Raw genomic sequence first — 17,349 nt, forward strand, 5'->3', positions numbered from 1 at the left:
AGATGTCCAAGTGCTTACAAGGCAGGTGAAGTGACTTTGGAGCATCTGTTGTGCGTTCCTGAGCAAGATGTCCAAGTGCTTGCTTGGGCTACCAAAGTTGAAAGAAACAATGGCGACACCGACGACAGCCTACTACTAGTGGTATGAGCACTGTAAGTTGACACACAGAGAAGAAACACGAAATGCTACTGAAATTAATATGGCAGTGAGATGTTTGGCAGCTAACTATATTATCTCATACAGTCCTAAGGCCGAAGTGAGATCAGCCGCTTGGTTGAAACAAAGATATGACTACGTTAAGGTAAACATTGATGCGGGTTTTGATGTGGACACGCTCGAGGGACGGTTGGAGCAGTCATACGAGACCATCATGAAAAGTTCATTGCAGCTGCAAATGAAAAGATTGATCTTTGCTTTGACTCATTCACGACGGAGGCAATTGCAGTGAGGTTTCGAATGAACCCGACACGTACAGTTGGATGTAGTAAGATCGAGGGGAAAATATCTGGTGCTACCGGCTCTTAGGTGCTACCGTGATACGGGCATCCGAGAGCCATTGGATCTCATATCCGATGACATCTAAGAACGTATTGTATCTGCGCGTAATTTTCAAACTAGGATGACGTTTTTGCAAAATGTTTGACCGAAAACTATCAAAAATTTCTGGAGTGTTTGACAAAAAAAAACTACCAGTTTAGGGGTCGGCGTCCCACATAACTACCACTTTTAAAAATTTGACCGAAAACTACCGAAAATTTCTTAATCTGTCCCTAGAAACTACCAGTTTCAGTTGATGATCGTTTAGACTATTTAAACAGAAAACTGACAGGACTGGCCCGGGCGTTTGAGGCTCGTTTAAGGCGCCCGTCTGGATCGAAATTTCGTGGCCGATCAATAACCGGCTTGTCCGCCCGGGTGTTAGAAGCAGGTTTGGGGCACCCGGCTGTAGATGCTCTTAGGGAATCTCCATGGTGGTGCCATAAAACACCCACAACCGTTTGAACGGACGCATCGGGACGTTTTTTTACTATCCAAAGTGGTGTAAAATGTCGGATGCGTTCTCGTGTCCGAATTCCCATAAACCGAATGCAAAGTTAGAGGATGTTTGCGGGAGTATGGACCGGGCACGTGGTGCGCCTCATGCCTCCGATTGTTATACTAGCTCGGTTGAACATTAACCCAACAGACACGTGTGACTCTGTTTAAGGAAATACAGCTCGGACTAAAATCCATCCAAACAGCTTCTTCTATACATAGCAATTTTTCGTCTTTTTTGCCACAAATATGTTTTCTGGTATTCTTTTCATGAAATTTCACACGAAAGTAGATTGGAGACCCAAGTTTGATATCCCTAAATCCCCTTTTCTTTTCTTGGTATTTTTTTCAACTTAACATTCATATAGGGGCTGGAGCACCCCGGTGCTACAAAACCTCTTCCGGCTGTAGATGCTCTAATAAATTTCATAGGTTGCATATATGCTCTTCTCAATGGGTAGTAATTACTGTAAAATTATGGAGTAAAAGATGGAATTAACTGATGAGCCTAAAGGTGTTGGAAGGAGTAGGACAGGACAGCATCACATCTGTTGTTTATCACTCCCTAATTCCAAGTTTAGAGGGTGGTTTGATAATTCTGATGAGTGTTGTTAAGCCTGCACACGTGTTCCTATCCTATGTAGTCATATATCTCTTATAAATGCAAATACCTGAGGCAATAGTGGGCAGAAAAGAGTTGGCTGCGTGCTGCAGGTGGGAACGTCTTGTGGGCCCTATGTGCATATGGACACCACCATCGCCATCCCTCCACCTTTCAAATTTTCGTCGCATCTCTTTATTTTAACCATCCCTCCGACATAATCAATCAATAGTCAGAGACTCATAGTAACTGGTTCCTCAGGCCACCACCAGCGCCATTGATTGTCTTTGCAACGGTGTGTGTCTGCTCCTTGTGATTTCAAAAGTAAAAAAATAAAAAATTGTTAGGTCCACATATATACTGGTGTTGAACAGAATCAAAGAAAAACAAATTTACCTCCTAGCCTCCTACTCCCTCCGTTCCAAATTACTCGTCGCAGAAATGGATGTATTTAGAACTAAAATACATATAGATACATCGATACTTGCGACAAGTAATTCGGAACGGAAGGAGTACAAAAGTTGGAGAATAACACTGTTGCTAATGAGTGAGTGAGAGAGAGGGGGGGGGGGGGGGGGGGGGGGGGGGGTATGTCATGGGCATGGGTCCTGATGTAGGCGAATGGAGACACCACTGTGGTCTGTAGCTAAAATCGACCCTTCAATCATAGTTCACTCACCAGAAAAGAAAATGCAGTCACAACACACGCGATCCCTTGATTTGGAATGAACTTGCCACCTTTTTACCATATATCTTAGTGACCCTACCACTGATTTGGAAGCAACCTACCAGTCTTCAGACCAAAAGTAGACAAGAGCACATGCAGGTAACTTTTAGGCGATGCCGAGCTCCTTTCCTCGACCCTCCTTCTGCTCCATCTTATAAGCAGACATGGAAGCAGCAGCAGACGAGGAGAGGCCCCTGCTACATCTGCAACCGCTGCTTAATCAGGTATACTGTCTTACACTCCACTTCTCTTCTTCTCTTACTCCTTGTCAGTCCTCCGCGAGAGATTTACAGTTTCAATTTTCCAAACTGGATGTCCTGGTACTGTGATGTAGGATGTAGGTTCAGAATACACCAGCGATGGATCTGTTGACATCAACAATCAGCCTGCTCTGAAGCACAACACAGGCAATTGGAGGGCGTGCTACATGATTTTAGGTACCAGACAAGAGCGATTCACTCATGCAAACTGCTCCTGTTTTTTCTCTTCTTCTCTTTTTGCTGCTGACCCCCTCAACGCATCTCAGGCGTCGAGTTTTGCGAATGCGTCGCCTTCTTTGCAATCGCGTCCAACTTGGTGACCTACCTCACCACGGTGCTCCACGAAAGCAAGGTCGCCGCCGCGCGGGATGTCTCTGCCTGGGTTGGCGCATGCTTCCTCGCGCCACTTATTGGGGCCTTCTTGGCTGACACATATCTGGGAAGATACTGGACGATGGTTGTTTCCCTTCCGGTCTACACCATTGTAAGTACGGCTAGCACAGCACGGCTAACCCACCAGATCTCTGTAATGATAATTGCGACTCTCAACACTGCAAATTTGACAGGGGATGCTCGTGCTCACGGTCTCAGCATCAGTCCCGACATCCTACTACCATGGTGATGTTCATCATGCTGTGGTGGTGTACCTAGGACTTTATCTTGCCGGGCTTGGGAGCGCTGGCATCAAACCCTGCGCGTCGGCCTTCGGTGCCGACCAGTTCGACAGCGGGGACCTGACAGAGCTGGAGAAGAAGGGCTCCTTCTTCAACTGGTACTACTTCCTGCTCAATCTCGGCTCCCTTCTGTCGAGCACACTGCTTGTTTGGCTGCAGGACAATGGTTGGTGGGGGCTCAGTTTCGCGATCCCAACGGTGCTCATGGCCTTGGGCCTAGCAGTGTTTGTTGGTGGCTCCAGAGTGTACAGGTTCAGGAAACTGAGAGCAAGCCCATTCACGAGCATCTGTCAGGTGCTCGTTGCGGCCATCAGGAAGTGGCATGTGCAACTGCCAGATGATATATCGTCCTTGTACGAGCCGACCAGTTCGTCATCAGCACCTGAATCAAGTCACAATATTCAGCATACGAATCAATTCAGGTACTTCAATTATTGCATTACTAAAATCAATCCATAGTCTAAATTTGACATTTAGAAACAAGTTATTTCATTGAGCTATGACATCTTTTTGTGCAATTGTGAGGTGTGACATCTTTTTTGCAAGCACAAAAGATATCAGAAAATGAGTAGGGTGTTTTGGTGACCGAGCACCATGGAGCCCTTTATTTTTGAAAAAATCAAAATTCAAACTTTTTGACTTCAAAAAATTCTGAAAATAAATATGCAACTATACACGGATGAAATGTATGTGCATGTAAAAATTCAAGATGAAATACTTCGAAATGCGACCTACACAAAAAAGACAAATTTCTGAACTTTGAGGATGAATAGTAACATGTGTTAAAAAGCCTCAGATTTGTCTTTTTTGTATGTGCATGTAAAAATTCAAGATGAAATACTTCGAAATGCGACCTACACAAAAAAGACAAATTTCTGAACTTTGAGGATGAATAGTAACATGTGTTAAAAAGCCTCAGATTTGTCTTTTTTGCACAGCCTTCATTTCAACGTATTTCGTCCTAAAAATTTACACACATGTGTGTTATGCCTCCATGTATATCTGTAATTTTTTTCAGATTTTTTTGAATTGTAAAAATATGAATTTTCATGAATTTTGTGTTTTTCAAAAACCGGCCTCCATGGAGGCCGAGCTCCAAAAGGCATTTTCGTCAGAAAATTTGCTACAAAACGATATCTAGAAACTGCATCTATGAGTAAACTTAAAGTGCGAGACCTTACCTCTTATATATAAGTTATAATTATGTGATTGCATTCTTCAGGTTTCTAGACAAGGCTGCCGCAGTGCTGCCCCCGTTAGACAAGACATGCACGGCGTTGCCGATGTGTTCATGGAGTTTCTGCACAGTGACCCAAGTTGAGGAGCTGAAGATACTGCTACGGATGTTACCCATCTGGGCGTCGTTCGTGATCTTCTACTCAGTCGCTGGGCAGAGCGCATCGACATTTATCGAGCAGGGGATGGTCATGGACAACCACGTCGGCCAGTTCGCAATCCCACCTGCCTCCCTCTCTATTGTCAACGTGTTCAGCGTCCTTATTGGGGTTTTCATCTACGAATCCGTGCTAGTGCCACTCGTGCGGCGTTATACCGGCAAGGCGAAGGGCTTCTCGCAGACGCAGCGCCTTGGAATTGGCTTTGCACTGTCCATGCTGACCATGGTGTACTCAGCAATGCTTGAGATGAAAAGGCTGGCCATCGCGCAAGCCAGTGGCCTGGCAGACCAGAATGTGCCTGTGCCAGTGAGCATTCTGTGGCAAGTTCCTGCATATGTAATGCAAGGTACAGCTGGGGTTTTCACAGGAATCGGAATGGTGGAGTTCTTCTACGATGAGGCCCCTTACACCATGAAGAGCCTTTGTGCAGCATTCTCGCAGCTTGCAGTTGCGTCCGCGGCTTACTTCAACGCACTCGTATTTAGTGTTGTTGCGGTGGCCACGAAGCACGGTGGTGCGCCTGGATGGATCCCGGATAATCTGAATGAAGGGCACTTGGACTATTTCTTCTGGATGATGGCTGCTCTTAGCTTACTGAATCTGGCGCAATTTGTGCACTACTCCATGAGGCATAGAGAGAAGACAACTTCTTGACACAAAATGGTGAACACTGGACAGAAGCTTATTGACTTTCCTATCATATCACAACAAAGATGGCTTCTATGCAGTATCTGTGGATGGCGCACAGCATTATCCATCAGAATGATAGATAATAAACTGAAACTTCAATTTTTATCATTGTATATATGGTTTTACTTCCGCCTATTCTCTGTACTTAGCAGCCAACTTCAAACCAAGAGAAGAATTTGAGACAAAATTAAATAAGTTCTTTGGTGTGGGCGGATGAGCTGGTTATGCCCCCACAACTTCAAGAGATCATTTGATGCAAATCAGAGTATGGTTAACTGATGAGATCATTCAAAGTGGTATTTTTCATGCAAAAAATAAAGGACCCCAAGTGGTTTTCTTTTAATAAAGATGATCCAATTAGGGGGTTGTTGTGATAGAATATTCTGATCGTCTTTAAGGCTACTTTCATAGTCAATTGTACCAGGACAGTAGACTGAAGCTCACGAACAGGGAGGCATGCTGGCCTGGATCCCCTACCTAGAACCTCTGATTCCCCTGTAATCTGAAACCTTACCACTTGTACCCCCCCCCCCCCCTATGCAGTGGGATTTTTCTGCTGCTTTGCAGGTATGAGAAATATATTCAGGTAGGGCTTCTCGTCCGCTTATAATCTAGTAGGACAAATAATTCGAGAATGTAATCTGGTACCCCTCTGATCCATATTAATCGTTAACTTTGTATTAAACCAGCGACAATTAATGTGGATTGGAGGGAGCAATAAAATTGTTCTGTGCACTTCTCTGGAACTATAAACTGTAGGTATGGCTGCAGAGTTATTTGCACAAAACACAAACCTTGTAAAAAAAATCTGTTGGGTTCCAAAACTACCATTAAGAAAAATGACAATTTCAGGATTTTTCTAATGAGCATATACGAGTCCTGCAGTTACCTGAGCCTCAGGTGCAACTTCTTCCAAGCATCTCAAGCGTCAGTCCGTGCGTAGGCAAATCGCCGAACACGTTGGGCGCGTTCCGTGGAAAGGGCAAAAGTAACCTGCTGGCTGCTGCCGAGAGGCGCGATGCGGCGGCGGTGATGCTCATCCAGCGACAGCAGCATGTGGCGGCTGCGGCGAAGGCCGTTGCAACGAGCGCTCCTCCACGAGGGTGGCGGCGGCGTCGGTCTGGCACGCACGCTCTCGCCATGGCGAGTGCGGAGGCCGCACGGCCGGCTTGGGCCTCTGTACGAGCACAACCGTGTCGACACGGATACAGTAATGGCTTTTTTTCTTCCTCCGCCCCATTAGTGCACTGTCAAAAAACATCTTACATTATACTCTTTCCGTTCTGAACTACTTTGTCTTAATTTGTCTAGATACGGATGTATCTAAACTCATTTTAATACTAGATACTTTCCGTATCTAGACAAATTTAAGACAAGTAATTCGGAACGGAGGGAGTAGGACGGAGGAGGGAGTATTATGGAGCATAAATTCATATTTATTGTAAAACAAAATGTAAAAAAAAGTAAAACAAAATGTAGACAACTCATCATGTTTATTTAAAAAATACGAAAATGATAAATCATGAACGTTCATATTTTAAGCATGACCATCCGATCGTTTTTTATGACAACTTTAGTTCACGCAAGGTTGACAAACATGACAATATTTCTGACAAAAAACGAACTATGACAAAGTTGCCATGTTTTAACAAGTAAAGCCGCCACCTCATGTCAACTTGCTGTCACATCTCTATAAATTGTTTGTAAATAGTTGCATCTTTATCCATGCATCATGTTAAATTCAAAGGAAAATTGAGTCAAGGGAATTTTCAAAAGGCTCGGAAAATATTAAATAAAGGGCAAGGACCCTGAAATTGCATTGAATGAATCCAAAATGCCTTAAAAACAGTTCTGAGAATTTTGGCAGGACTATATATCTAACCAAAATTATTTAGGCCCTGTTTGTTTGGACTTTTGCTTTTATTTTTGCAGCTTTTCCACTTTGACTAAAAAGCCATAAAAGCTCCTAAATAGATGCTTTTAGAGCTTTTTTTGGCTTTTGATGAATCAATATAACAATATTTAGCTTCAAAAGCCATAAGAGCTATAAAAGCACCTATTTAGGCCTTGTACAATGGGAGGTGCTTAGGGGAGGTGCTTAGAGAAATAAACCAGACTTTTCTTAAGCACCGGTGCTTATTTGTATAGGATAGACGGTTAACTAAGCGTCTCTCCTGTAGAAATAGGCACCGGTGCTTCAGAAAAACCTGCTTTATTTTTCTAAGCATCTCTCTAAGCATCTCTCATTGTACAAGGCCTTAGGAGCTTTTATGGTTTTTTGATCAAAGTGAAAAAGGTACAAAAGCATAAGCAAAAGCTCAAACAAACAGGGGCAGTATTGGGCGCCGGTGTGCCGGCCCAACATTTCGGCCGGTCGCCTAGCACCCGTCGGATTGGCACCATCTGAACCGTTTAGGCCTTATCTTCTTCCCCCAATCTGAAAATGATTCCCCCGAGTGAAGCTTCCTTCCCACGCGCATGCAGAAGACGCATGAAAATCACCTCGTGTCCTCTAGCTTGTAGCACCTCGGGGCTCACCTTTCGTAGAAAACGACGGCGCACGACCCCGTCGCCGGCCGCTTGCAGCACCGCTGCTCGCCACGCCCACACCCAAGGTCGTCGCTGCAAAAAACGTGGAGGCTGTCGATGTATCTTATTCGTCCGTTGCTGTCATAGGAAGAACTTGTCCAATAGCCTCACAGCTCCACCTCCCAAAATCCTTGCAGCTCCACCTCCCATGACGAGCCCCCGTCGAAGCAATCATCAACGCCAGTCATGGCGAAAAAACGGCGATGGATGCAGCAAAATGTTGTTGCCGCCGTCACAGGTTGGGATCGTCGTCACGAATGGTTGCAGCATATGTCAACGCGGGTCATAGCAAAAAAAGACGATGGATGCAACAAAAATGGCATCTGCCGTCGCAGGTCAAAGCTGTGACATGAATGGTTGAAGCTTTTTCCATTGCCGTATGTAGCTTTTGTCACCAACAGTTGCAGCTTTCTTCGTCACCCATAATTTGTGTTGTCTATTGTTGGAACTTATTTCATCGCCGGTTGAAGCTTTTCTCGTCGCCAGTTGAAGCTTTTATCATCGCCGGTTGAAGCTTTCGTGTTTGCTAGTGCCAACACCCCCAAAAATTGGTTCCATCAATTGAAGCTTTTGGTGACGCTGGTTGTAACTTGCTCGATCACCCTATGCAGCTTTAATATTTTGAGCAATGGCTAACCGCAGATTTTGGTCGTCTTCTTCTTTTTTTGAAAAATCACCGGGGGGAGCTCTCCACCTGAATACATTTCTCAATTTTGTAACCGAACGTTTGTCTGATTACAAAGGTGAATTACATAAGCATGTGTAGACGTGATGATAGATAGGAGCGCCATGAGGAGGCGGCCTATTTATGCTCTGGCTTCTTGATCCGGTGCGTCCAGAGTATGAGGTCGTCGATGATTCGCTTGAGGGCGAAGATGTTGTGGTGATTCTGTTGCTTGAAAGTCATAGAGTTCCTGGAATCCCAAATATTCCACAGTATGATGAGGAGGATTGAGTGCCAAATTAGCACATCCACCTGGGGAGGGAGATGACAGTCCCAAAGGTCGTCGATGGTGTCAGTTGCAGCACCATGGGGGAGTAGCTTTTAGGTTTCATGGGGGAGAGGAGATGCTTGCAGCGGAGGGGGAGGAGGTGCTTGTGCAAGCAGCAAGGGGGCACGCCCTTGACGCCGGCGAACTCGTAGCGCGGGAGACGATATGGAATCAGCAGGAGGTGAGAGGAAGAAGAAGCAGAGAAGAAAGAAGAAGAAAAATGTGAAAAGGACGTCTAGCTTGAGGCCCACTGATAACCCACAAGTATAGGGGATCGCAACAGTTTTCGAGGGTAGAGTATTCAACCCAAATTTATTGATTCGACACAAGGGGAGCCAAAGAATATTCTCAAGTATTAGCAGCTGAGTTGTCAATTCAACCACACCTGGAAACTTAATATCTGCAGCAAAGTATTTAGTAGCAAAGTAATATGATAGTAGTGGTAACGGTAGCAAAAGGTAATAGTAGCAAAAGTAGTGTTTTTGGTATTTTGTAGTGATGATAGCAATAGCAACGGAAAAGTAAATAAGCGAAGAACAATATATGGAAAGCTCGTAGGCAATGGATCAGTGATGGAGAATTATGCCGGATGCGGTTCATCATGTAACAGTCATAACCTAGGGTGACACAGAACTAGCTCCAATTCATCAATGTAATGTAGGCATGTATTCCGGATATAGTCCACTGATAGAAAAAGGGCCTATAGTCCCGGTTCGTAAGGGCCTTTAGTTCCGGTTCCGGAACCGGGACTAAAGTGTCGGTACTAATACCTCCCCTCTTTAGTCCCGGTTCAATCCAGAACCGGGACTAAAGGCACTCCACGTGGGCATTGCACAGAGCCCAGTCAGGAGACCCTTTGGTCCCGGTTGGTGGCACCAACCGGGACCAATAGGCATCCACGCGTCAGCACTTCTGTGGCTGGGGTTTTTGTTTTTTTTTGAAGGGGGGGGTTGGGGGTTTTGGGGTTAATTTAGGTGTTTCATATATTGTGTTAGCTAGTTATAATTAATAGAGAGAAGTGTCCTCTCTTATGTCCGTGCTTGGTCGACGCTACGTACTATACATACGTATATAGAGAGGACTAGACACGCTAGCTAGCTAGTAAGCAAACGAAGGAAACAGAAGATCGTCATGAACATATATGCATATATACAGAGAGAAGTGATATCGACCACCTCTCCTTCTCCGAGAGATTGGTCGAACAACAAGTTCTCGTATATCTATCTGACACTACCGGCTACATATATACAATAATTATCTCTTACAAATGTAATCATACGGACTCAGGGTCCACATAGAATTCTCCGTCTTCAGGGATCACGTGGTCAAGAAAGAATGCCGCCAATTCCTCTTGAATTGCTCGCATGCGAGCTGGTGCTAGGAGTTCATCCCGCTTCCGAAACATCTAATTTGAAGAAGGGGGTCAATACATATATATATATATGAATGAATGAAACTCAACACAAATGATGGTAATAAAATAAAATTGTGAATGTTGTTATTTACGCACTTCATATTGTTCGTCAGAGTAGCCCCGCTCACAGGTCGTGTGGCGGATGGACTCGCAAACGTAGTATCCACAGAAATCATTCCCTTGTTCCTGCCACAACCACTTTACAAGAAATAGAGGTCAATCAAACTGATAAGCAAGAATGCCAAATGGTATTGATGAAACTAGCGCTTGAATCAATAGGAGATGCGCGGAACATGCTACTATAGTACTTACTTTCAGGTGTCTAAATTGCAGCTTCTTCGGGAGTCCCGGAGCTTTTTTGGTGAATTTTTTCCAAACCCTGCCAGACAAAGAAAACAATTACTTGATATATCAGGAAATGAACAAAGTTGCTGATATGGTGGATAATGATCGATTTAACTTACTTCTCGAGCATTTGAGTCATGTCCGCATAGTCCTGGGGATCTTTTCGTCTTGAGTCTAAGACGGTTACTAGTCCCTGCTCAAGCTTAATCTCTAGGAGAATATAGTGGAAACTGCACACGCATGCATAACTCATCAATTACATTACTATAACCTTGACTAATATATAAGGGAAACCGAATATGCACAAGACAGTAACACTCACTTGAAGTTGTAAGGAAAGAGTATTATATCTTTGTTTTCATTTATTACCAACGATCGTAGCAAGTTGGCCTCGGTATCTGCGGCATGAAATTTAACCTGAGTTGCATCTATGATATTTGTGTTAAGAACCCAATATCACCGATTTGTCTTTTCTTCAATTCGACGATCTTCAATCTGCATAATATAGTGAGGATAATTATAAATACATGCAATGAAAGAGCTGAGCTATATAGAGAGACTTAATGACAGAAGTAGTACTACTTACAGACAGTAGCAGGTGACCGTTGCTTTTATCGAGGGCCAATTGATTGAAAAACTGATAGAACTCCTCAAATGGAACAGGCAACATCAATTCCAACGACGTCATGCTCCTGTTTAACTCTCACATACAAAGTACTCCTCCCCCCAGACTCTCTGCAGATTTTCAAGTACCAATCATGCAATCTTCGCATCATCGTTGATAGAGATCTTTCATCTTTGACGAGAGGCTTCCCGTACTCGTATCTTTGTATCTGCACCTCCATGGGTTCATAATGTACTTCGTCGGGCAGGTAATCTGCAAGATTGCTATAACCGGGCACCATCCTCGGATCATTATCGACGTTGTGGCTAGGCACCTTGAGCGGGGGGCACGATTGCTTCGCTTGTTCGCCGAGCTGGGCAATTTGTTTCCCAGCTCGTCGTTCTTTCAGCCTTTGATCACTGACAGTACTTCCCGACCGCTCCGCTTCGGCAAATTCCTTTCCAATAATGCGGTCATAGTTTCCTTTCGGTGAATCAGACTTCGGTGGTTTTGTCAGGGCAGCCAGAGTGCGCTTCACTTTCACCCGATCTACCTTCTCCTCCGGAGGTGGATGTTTCTTTGCTTTCACCCCTTCAAAGAATTTCTTCACTTCTTCTCGCGCGATCTCGGCGTTCTCCTCCTGGGTCCTCTCGTATGGTAACTTCTCTGGAGTCTTCAGAGAAGGACCGAATCTGTATGTCCTCCCGCCTCTGGGTTGTACTGCTAGACGCCGACCGAGCAGACGTAGCGGTTGTCTTCTTTACTTGCTTAAGAGGGCGGAGGAGAAGGACTACGACGCGCCGGAGCAGCTGGAGCGGCGGCAGGTCTCTTCCGCCCTTGCTGACGAGGCGGAGAAGGAGGAGGCTGGCTGCTCGGGCGCGTCGGCGCAGGCGGAGAAGGAGGCGGAGTGCCGCCGCGCGCCGGAGAAGGAGCCGGCCGAGGGCCCTGATCGTCACTCGCCGGAGGAGGAGGAGGCGGTGGAGGCGGAGTGCCCTGACTCGCCGGAGGAGGAGGAGGAGGCGGTGGCGTCCAGTTCGGAAGGTTGATGAGCTCTTCCGCCATAGGCATGGAGTCTTCAGAGCAGACCCCAGCCGAGTCTCCCCTTCACCGGTAGGGTGGTCAAGCTGGATCCTCAAATCCCTCCGTTATCTCATCCACCATCACTAGCATATCCTTCTGGAATCGGCCGGCAGTGAAAAGTTGCGCCGGGTTCAGTAGGAAAAACAGAGCCAACAGCCGCCTTGACCTTCAAATTCATCCATTGCGTCATAAGGTGGCAATTTTGAGACTCCGTTATAGCATCCACGGGATAGCTGGCAGGAGCCGTCAAGGCATGCTCCGGCTGAAGCAGCTCGGTGGAAGCCACGCTGCTTCTGCGCTGAGATGGCGGGGTAGCTTCGGGGGAGGCTTCGGCAGTACGTTTGCTGCGATTTGCTTCTCGTTCCTCTATCGCGTCTACCCTTGCTTGCAGCGCCTGCATTTGGGTCTGCTGCACTTTTTTCCTCCTCTCATGGGATTTGTAACCGCCTGCGTCCGGAAACCCAACCTTCCACGGAATGGAGCCTGGCGTGCCTCGTGTCCGTCCAGGGTGCTCAGGATTCCCGAGGGCCATTGTGAGCTCGTCGTTCTCTCTGTCTGGAAAGAACGTCCCTTCCTGCGCTGCTTCGATATACTGCTTAAGCTTACTGACTGGTATGTCCATTTGATCGTTCGTCCAAATGCACTTCCCTGTTACAGGGTCCAGTGTTCCGCCAGCCCCGAAGAACCAAGTCCGGCAACGGTCTGGCCAGTTAATTGTCTCTGGTTCGATCCCTTTATGAACCAGATCATTCTCAGTCTTGGACCACTTAGGCCGGGCTACGAGGTAGCCACCTGACCCCGTGCGATGGTGAAGCTTCTTCTTCGCAGCATTTTGCTTGTTTGTCGCCGACATCTTCTTACTCTTTTCCGATGTCTTGTGGGCCACAAATGCAGGCCAGTGATCTCTGATCTTCTCATATCTGCCTCTTGAATTCTGGTGTCTCTTTATTTTCGACAAACTTATTCAGCTCTTTCTTCCACCTCCTGAATAGTTCTGCCATCCTCTTAAGAGCAAAAGACTTGATTAATTGCTCTTTAACTGGCTTCTCTGGATCTCCTCTGCGGTAGGGTGAAATTTGACTTCAGCTCAGTCCAAAGATCATTTTTCTGCATATCATTGACATAAGACACCTCAGGGTCTTCTGTAGCCGGCTTAAACCATTGCTGGATGCTTATCGGGATCTTGTCCCTAACCAGAACCCCGCACTAAGCAACAAATGCGCTCTTTGTCCGGAGGGGTTCAATCGGTTGGCCGTCGGGCGCGATTGCTATGATCTCAAACTTTTCATCCGAGCTCAACTTTTTCTTCGGGCCTCGTCTCTTTACCGAAGTTGTGCTCGATCCGGAGGGCTAGAAAAAAGAACAAAGACTTAATTAATATGTGTACATACCAAAACAATGAATGCATCAATAGCTAGTCAGCATAGGCTTAACTAATATATATACCTGGCCGGACTCGGTTCGGTCACCGGAGCCGTCATCACGGTCTCCTTCTTGCACCGGCATTAGGTCACCGTAGCCAGCTTGTTCACCCTCTCCTTCCAGACCATCGGTTTCGTTGAGAAACAACGAGATGGCATCACTTCCTTCTGCGATTATGTCCCTCAACAACGCTTCTTTTGTTGCTTCGTCTAGGGCGGTGTCCATAGTTTCTACAAATATTTACAACATGGCAATTATTATTCAAACATGACAGATGGATATATTAGTGCCAAACGTAGAACTAGCTACCTAATCATAGTAAGCTATCGGGAGGGGGTATATATCGACAACGACGACACTACATCTATGTCCCTCGACGACCCTCGTTCCCAATAAAAAAAAGAGGAAGAAGAAGAATAAGAGGAGAAAAGAATAGAGGAGAAGATCTCCTCTATTCTTTCTTCTCCTCTTTTTTTCTTCTTCCTCTTCTTTTTTTATCCTCTTCTTCCTCTCATGTTCGATGGATCGCCGAGGGGTCGGGAGGTTGCGTAGTGTCAGGATTCAACAAAACCATGTCTTCATCATTAGGCGAAAGTAACATGTGCATGATGGTACGAAGCTCTTCAAAGTTGTTCTAGAACGGACTCAGATAGGATAATTCGCCTTTTGTACAAAGTTCAGCAAGAGCCTTCCGAATATCGCTATTTGGAAGGCCTTTGCTGAATTCGGTACCAAAAGGCGGATTATTCTATCCGGGACTCCATTCCAAAGACAACTTTGCAGAACTTCGTACCAACATGCCCTGGTTACTTCCGGCTAATGATGAAGGCATGGATTTCTTCAATACTTTGACACTAGGAAACCTCTCTCGACCCCTCGGCGATCCTCGACCCCTCGAACCCTCGACGACCCTGGAACCCTCGACCCCTAGACGACCCTGGAACCCTCGACCCTCGATCCCTCGACCCTATAGAACCCTCGAAGAAGAAGGAATAGCTAGAGGAGAAGATCGAAGAAAAAAAAGAAGAAAAAAAGAGGAGAAGAAGAAAGGAATAGTGGAGAAGAAGAGAAAATAGAATATATTCTATTTTCTCTTCTTCTCCACTATTCCTTTCTTCTTCTCTTCTTTTTCTTCTTTTTCTTCTTCTTATTTATTTCTCCTCTTCTTCCTCTCCTCTTCTTTCTTTCCTCTTCTTATTTTCTTCTTTCCTATCCTTCTTTTTCTAAAATTGTAACTTTTGCATATATAAAACTTTTCTAAAATTGTAACTTTCTATATAAAACTTTTCCTTCCGTGTGCCTACTCTCCATTATCCTTCTCTCTTTCCCGCGTCTTCATCTCCTTTTCTTCCTCTCTTTCTCCTCTTCTTCCCGACCCTCGCCCCCTCGAACACTTGGCGACCTCGACCCTCTACCCTAGCTAGTTCCGACCCTCGCCCCCTCGATCCCTCGACACTCGGCAACCCTCGACCCTCGACCCTCGGCGACCCCTCCCCCCATTGATGTCGAAGTTATCGGGGAGGGGTATATCGACCCCCCTCATGTCGAAGTTATCTGGTACACACATATACATACATACACATATACACTACAACACATGCATACATACACATACATATACATATCTGCATGCACACACATATACACTGCACACACATACACATACATACACATATATATACACTACACACATGCATATATATCTCAAAAAATTAACAGAGGCGGGCGGCGGCAAGCGGACCGCGCGGCAAGCGGAGCGGCCAGGCGGCGCGTCGAGGCAGAACACGACGGGCGTGGCGGTGAACCAGCGGCGGCGCGGCAAGCGGAGCACGTACGGCAGAGCACGGCGGGCAGCGGCGTCGGGGCGCGGCAAGAGCACTGGCGGGCAACGGCGTCGGGGCGCGGCTGGCGGCGGTGGCAGGCGCGGCGGGGGGAGAGAGGAGAGGAGGGAACGGCACGGCGGCTCACAGTGGAGCGGCCGGGAAGGCGTCGGGGGTAGGGCTCGACGGCGGCGGCGAGGACGGCGAAGTGGAGCAGCCTGACGGCGTTCGGGCAGGGCTCGGCGGTGGCGGAGGCGATGATGAGGGGCAGGGCTCGGCGGCGGCGACGGCGACGAGGAGGACCGAGCAGCCTGGCGGCGTCGGCGATGGGGAATGGAGCAGTTGGCGAAAATTTCGCAAGGGTTGTATATATAGCCAGAGCAATGGTCCCGGTTGGTGGCACGAACCGTGACCAATGCCCCCCTTTGGTCCCGGTTGGTGCCACGAACCGGGACCAAAGGCCAATTTTCAGCAGCCCAAAGGGCGGGAAGTGGCGGCCTTTGGTCCCGGTTGGTGCCACCAACCGGGACCAATGCCCTTGTGCGCCCCGCGCCCAAAAGTTTAGTCCCACATCGCTAGCTGAAGGGCGCCGGCACTGGTTTATAAGCGCGTGCTCTGCCTCCCCATTCGAGCTCCTCTCTAATGCAGGCTTTCGGGCCTAAACTTGCTACTGCCTGTGGGCCTATTGGGCCTCTGCGGGCCTGAATCCTGGCCATGTAGGGTTTCTAGTCGTATTCCGGCCGTGGAGGCCCAGTAGGTGGCATTTTTGGTTTTTTCTTTTTATTTCTACATTTTTTTGGTTTTTTATTTTTTTATTTCTACTTAAAACTAAATACTTGCAGTTTTTTAGTGATTTCTTTTTGCTTTTAGGTCACAAAAATTATAAACTTTCTGTTAGTGCCATTAGTTTTAAATTTTAAATAGTTTAAATTTGAATTTTTAAAAATTTTGTGAATCACTAGTTTATGAATAACTTTACTATAAAATTAGAATTTTTTTCTATTTATTTTTTATTTCTACTTAAACTAAATACTTATAGTTTTTTAGTGATTTCTTTTTGCTTTTAGGTCACAAAAATTATAAACTTTCTGTTAGTGCCATTAGTTTTAAATTTTAAATAGTTTAAATTTGAATTTTTAAAAATTTGTGTGAATCACTAGTTTATGAATAACTTTACTATAAAATTAGAATTTTTTTTCTATTTATTTTTTATTTCTACTTACAACTAAATACTTACAGTTTTTTAGTGATTTCTTTTTGCTTTTAGGTCACAAAAATTATAAACTTTCTGTTAGTGCCATTAGTTTTAAATTTTAAATAGTTTAAATTGAATTTTTAAAAATTTGTGTGAATCACTAGTTTATGAATAACTTTACTATAAAAATTAGAATTTTTTCTATTTTTTTTATTTCTACTTACAACTAAATACTTACAGTTTTTTAGTGATTTCTTTTTGATTTTAGGTCACAAAAATTATAAACTTTCTGTTAGTGCCATTAGTTTTAAATTTTAAATAGTTTAAATTTAAATTTTTAAAAATTTGTGTGAATCACTATTTTATGAATAACTTTACTATAAAATTAGAATTTTTTTTCTATTTATTTTTTATTTCTACTTACAAATAATACTTACAGTTTTTTAGTGATTTCTTTTTGCTTTTAGGTCACAAAAATTATAAACTTTCTGTTAGTGCCATTAG

At 45.2% G+C, this 17,349-nt stretch overlaps 1 protein-coding gene across 1 annotated transcript; it reads left to right on the forward strand.

Moving 5' to 3' along the window:
- The first annotated feature begins 2,417 nt into the window (after positions 1-2,417).
- Positions 2,418-5,671, forward strand: LOC125550279 (protein NRT1/ PTR FAMILY 8.3-like). The gene is made up of 5 exons (XM_048713242.1): positions 2,418-2,587; positions 2,698-2,800; positions 2,890-3,107; positions 3,190-3,719; positions 4,520-5,671. Exons 1-5 carry the CDS (start codon positions 2,528-2,530, stop codon positions 5,346-5,348), a joined length of 1,740 nt encoding a protein of 579 aa, XP_048569199.1. The 5' UTR covers positions 2,418-2,527; the 3' UTR covers positions 5,349-5,671.
- The last annotated feature ends 11,678 nt before the right edge of the window (positions 5,672-17,349 follow it).

Source organism: Triticum urartu, chromosome 4 (genome assembly GCF_003073215.2).
Source record: "Triticum urartu cultivar G1812 chromosome 4, Tu2.1, whole genome shotgun sequence".
In the NCBI taxonomy this organism is placed as follows: domain Eukaryota; kingdom Viridiplantae; phylum Streptophyta; class Magnoliopsida; order Poales; family Poaceae; genus Triticum; species Triticum urartu.